A 5,000-nucleotide genomic window follows, 5' to 3' on the forward strand; every position below is an offset into this window, starting at 1 on the left:
TCCTAGTTGGACTTTCAATCCTGTGTTTTTGAGTCTTTTTAGGACAATCTCTAGTGTGTGAAGGTGGTTAGTTTGTGTGGAACTATAGATTATGAGGTCGTCTAAGTAGACGAATAATGAGACTCCTATCATGTCGCTGAAAATGCGATTCATGAGTCTTTGCTGAGTGGAGCGGGCATTCTTAAGGCCAAAGGGCATACGTTCGAAATAAAAATGTCCCTTATCAGTGGAGAATGCAGTTACGGGTTTAGATTCATCAGATAATTCCACTTGCCAGAAGGCAGACTTGAGGTCAATAATGGAAAATATCGTGTTCCCGTTACCGATGGTTTGTAAGACATCTTGCATGGCGGGGAGGGGGTGTGGGTCTGATTGAGTTAGGTTATTGACTTTCCTAAAGTCCACAACAGGGCGCAAGGTTCCGTCTTTCTTAGGGATCAGGAAGAGAGGACTGTTCCAGGGACTGTCGGAATGAGAAATTACACTTGGGTTTTTCTACTGTGAGGTATGCGGTAAGCGGGGGTGTAAAAGGGGGGGGGGGGGTGTTGAGGGGGATTTGGATGTGATGTTTGATTATATCACATTTGCCTAGGGGTTCACCTTCTAAGGCGATAGCTGATCTATTCCTTTGTAGGAGGTTCAGTAGCTTGTCATTCGTCTCTCCGTTTGCTGATGTTGTGATTTGGTTGGGGTGGATAGGGGTGAGAGTTTGTGGTGGTCTTACAGTGTTGATGTGTTGTGGGAGTGGTTCCTGGATTGGAGAATTATGGAAATGGACTGAACAAATGTTTGTGTTCTTCCTGATTTTGCGATGTTGATCGGAGAGATTTGTTAACATAGCTAGGGTGTGTTTATTTTCTAATATTATATTCCAGGACATTGAGTGGAACTATTATGGAATGTCTAGGGGGTATGATGACTGCGTTAGACATCAGTGCCTTTGAGGTGACATAAGGGGGTGGTCGGAAGGAATAGCTGTTAGTGGGATTTGGAGTATTTAAGGAAGGTAGACATGAGATAGGTTGTGTCTGAGTCGGGTGTCTCAGGAACTGTTGACTCATTATTTACATCTCGGAAGGAGATTTTGTTGGTCTCAAAGTCTATCTTAGTTTTCCAGTCCCGCAAGGACTTTGATCCTATACACACACACATGAACACACTCATAAGTGCAATCAAACTCTAACTCACAAAACACACGAAAACCAAATAATAAGGAACCCTTCCCCCCTGGAAATATTATATACTGTAAACAACATATAACTAGTAATTAAGAACATGATAGTTTATTTGCGGGAAACCAAACATTCCCAGTAAAACCCATATAAATACGTTTGCTGGCGCCTCCTATTTTTGCTGTGTCAGCACTTCCGTTGAACAAAAAGGTAGATGCACCAGAGAGCAGGCGAGTCGGTCCGATGATACGTACAGAAACATAAAATAGTGCATTGTGGTATAGAACCAGGAAGTGATTGACAGTGTGTAAAAACCATAGAAGAAATTGTGAACCAATAAAGGAAAAGAAGTTACAACGAGTTTGGTTTCGCCGTCTTAAGTTCTGTGTTATGTATTTACTCAATACTAGCTGAGGATACAAGTCCCCAGTAGTACAACGATATTCATATATGACATTGGTTCTCGATAATAGGCCACCATTGCCAGACAGATTGTTTTTCATAACAAAGGAACAAGTACGGGGTTTGTCATAGAATATAATTACTTTTAAGTTATCATAATCACTTATTGGCTTACAATTTCTATGTATGATGTCTTTCATGTGTTTCTCATCTTGGCGGTACTAGCTACAATAAATATTCTGGTAAAATACAGTAACGGTCTTGGCTTGGTCTGGTGTTTTCACAGCAACTTTACGTTCTAGTAAATCCTTAGTTACACTATCAAAGTCTTGATTAGAATAACCATTATTTACTAGCATCTGGCGCAGGTAAGTAAGTTCTAAGTGGAGCATATGCCAAGAGGAACAAATGGAAATTGCCCGCTGGACATATGCCCTAATAACGCCTTTCTTATAATTACGAGAACATTCACCAAGACCGTTCATGCATTTACCGCTATCAGTAGGCTTGCGATATACCATAGTTTTAAAGTTATTAGATGTCGCATCCACCAAAACATCAAGAAAAGGGATCTTATTATTAACATTGAGCTCTGTAAAAAATTGTAGCCCTGAAATGGCTTGGAGATTAGATCTGAGCTCTTCTAGTAAATGTAGTCAGAAACACAACAAAGATATCATCAACATATCTCAGAAATAAATGCGGTTTCGTGGTTAGGGAATGTAAGGCTTCAGTTTCTACGTGAGACATAAAGGATTGAGCATAAAGGACCCCCAAAGGAGAGCCCATGCCAACGCCATCTATTTGGACAAAAAGTTTGCCTTGAGGGCATTTGAAAGGGGCTTCGGTAGTGCAAGCAAGAAGCAGCTCCTTCATGATAGTTTTAGGCATATTAGGTGGTGGTAGTGTCGGGTGGTGGTAAGCATAGTCTAGAATAATTTCAGTAGTTCTTAAAACTGGAATGTTCGTGAAGAGACTGTGGGCATCGAGGGAAGACATAATTCCTACGGGGTTGTTACTCAAAAGTACATCATTGAACTCTTCTGTAGATCTGAGTGAATAAGTGGTAGGGATAAATGGGGTAATTATATTATTCAAACGCTTAGCTAAGGAGTTTGTGGGGGTGGGGGTCTGAGTAATAATGGGCCTCAGAGGGTTACCAACCTTATGGGTCTTGACATTTCCATAAAAATAACCAGGGGCATAGTTACCATTAATCAAATCAAATTTTAGGTCACCATTAACAGCATTCATAGCATTAATTAGGAATTAACCTTAGACTTAAGATGACAAGTGGGGTTCCGGGAGATTGGCCTGAACCCCACTTGTCATCTACTGGGGACTGCGCACCCCGTAATTCTTCATACATTGGGTTCACGATATGCCAACTGAGTAGACGGTTGTCCCTACATTTACAACAAGGAGCAATCAAACAACAACACCTCCAATACCACCAGGCTGTAATCGATAGGGAGACAATCGTGGATAACACCAGGATAGTTGCACACTTTGCCAAAATTAAGGAACTAAAAATGCTTGAAGCCATCCACATAAGGGAGAGAGCTCCAATTATTAACATTCAATGTAATATGATTTCTTCCATTCCGCTATTTAATTTATCCACTAGATTTGGAGCCCAACAACAGCAACACCCACCTCCTTCCTCTCCCCCTCCCCCACATGACCAGCGTGGTGCCCCAGCGAGAAGACCTATCTTACCTGACTCCCCCCTCCCCCTCCCCCTCCCCCTCCAAGACGAAGTGCTCGACTACGCAGCGGGTTACGACCCATCCAGCGTTCCCAAGCGGCCTATATTTAAACCCATGTTGTCTGTACATTATTGTCAATTGTGAATAATGTAGCTTTGAAAATGATGACTTATCTCTTGTAACTATTCTGAAGATGACTCCTTAAAGTCGAAACGTCAAATTAAATATGGAAGACTATGGAAGGCTTGTGTTTGCCCACCCTCCTGAAATGAGACCTATTGTGAGAAAAATGGAAAATCTCAGTAAGAAGATTAATCAGTGCCAAAATGCTGTCGTGTTTAACTCAGTATATATGTATATATATATATATATATATATATATATATATATATATATTTACATATATATATATATGTATATATATATATATATATATATATATACATATGTGTGTGTGTGTGTGTGTGTGTGTGTGTGTGTGTGTGTGTGTGTGTGTGTGTGTGTGTGTGTGTGTGTGTGTGTGTGTGTGTGTGTGTACGGAAAAAACACAAAGGAAATAAAATAAACTGATGACCAAGCGATTTCGTCTATTCAGACATCCTCAGGGTACAATGTACCCTGAGAATGTCTGAATAGACGAAAGCGATTAGTCATCAGTTTACATTTTTTTCTTGGTGGTTTTTCCGCATATTTAGAATCACGAGTTTGTGTGATTTCTCATGCAATATGTATATGTGAACATAGATTGAGGTGTGAAAACGGGAAAATAGAAGTTTAACAGCACAGGATGTTAGAGGCAGTGATACTGAAAAAGATAGAGGGCCAGTGTGAATAGATTAGTTGGAAAACTGATATACTCTTTGATAGGCAGCATATAATAAAACAAAAAATGCTGGTGATAGAGACGTTTTAAATTAAATGTGAGTATGGTTACATAAGAAATGATAAGAACACTGAAGTTAGAAGAGAAAAACATTATATGCAAGTGAAAGCACGAGCACAAAGATTGGTTGTGTAATGCTTAGAGGGCATAAGTATGTGAAAAAAAACCAGGGTTAGAAAAGCAGAACTTAAAGGAAGATATATGTTGGCTATTTTCATCAATAAACATGTCGATAGTGTCAAAAACATAGTGATATGAAGAGTATCTACTAACCAATACATCTAACTTCTTGTTGCAGTTATATCCAATGCTATTGGCTTGATTGTGTGATATATTTGCACAAGTTATGCGCATACCCTCAGCCATTGTAGCAGCCACAGCTAGTATAAAGATGGTGGCAAATACCATGCCGAAGATCAACATGAACAGCCAGAAGCTCACGTTAACTTCATCTCTGACCTATTAGAGAAACTTTGGTGAGTATAATATGCATGGAATTATTATGAGTATATGATGTGTGAAATAAGATGAATACTCTTGTAGAATATAGAAATTCAACCTGAATATCTATGATACTGTCAATATAAGGTTACAAATGGCATAATAGCCACAAGTCTTTATTTCAATATAATTCAATTGTTCGTCTAATTAATTGTCTAGAACAGCGCTTCTCAACCAGGGTTTCCCGGAACGCTAAGGTTCCGCTAAGGGTTCCGCGAGAACTAGTGAGATAAGTTAATGCACTTTTGATATTTTAATTAATTTCATATACGTTATATAATTAATCACGCACGACATATTCTTGGTTCTTGTAATAATGTAATATAGACATCC

The 5,000-nt window shown here is 39.3% G+C and overlaps 2 protein-coding genes across 2 annotated transcripts in view; both read right to left on the minus strand.

The window, feature by feature from the left end:
- Positions 1–2,201: 2,201 nt before the first annotated feature.
- Positions 2,202–2,828, minus strand: LOC143033574 (uncharacterized). Its single transcript, XM_076199065.1, has one exon. It carries the CDS (start codon positions 2,826–2,828, stop codon positions 2,202–2,204), a length of 627 nt encoding a protein of 208 aa, XP_076055180.1.
- Positions 2,829–4,452: 1,624 nt separating this feature from the next.
- The window catches only part of LOC143033855 (uncharacterized), a gene marked incomplete at its 3' end in the record, with an annotated part of 31,751 nt that continues 31,203 nt past the window's right edge, over positions 4,453–5,000 (minus strand). The window contains 1 exon segment of the mRNA XM_076199415.1: positions 4,453–4,625. Within this exon segment, the coding sequence (XP_076055530.1) occupies positions 4,453–4,625 (173 nt within the window).

Source organism: Oratosquilla oratoria, chromosome 16 (assembly GCF_046742065.1).
Source record: "Oratosquilla oratoria isolate Oo_2021 chromosome 16, ASM4674206v1, whole genome shotgun sequence".
Taxonomy (NCBI): domain Eukaryota; kingdom Metazoa; phylum Arthropoda; class Malacostraca; order Stomatopoda; family Squillidae; genus Oratosquilla; species Oratosquilla oratoria.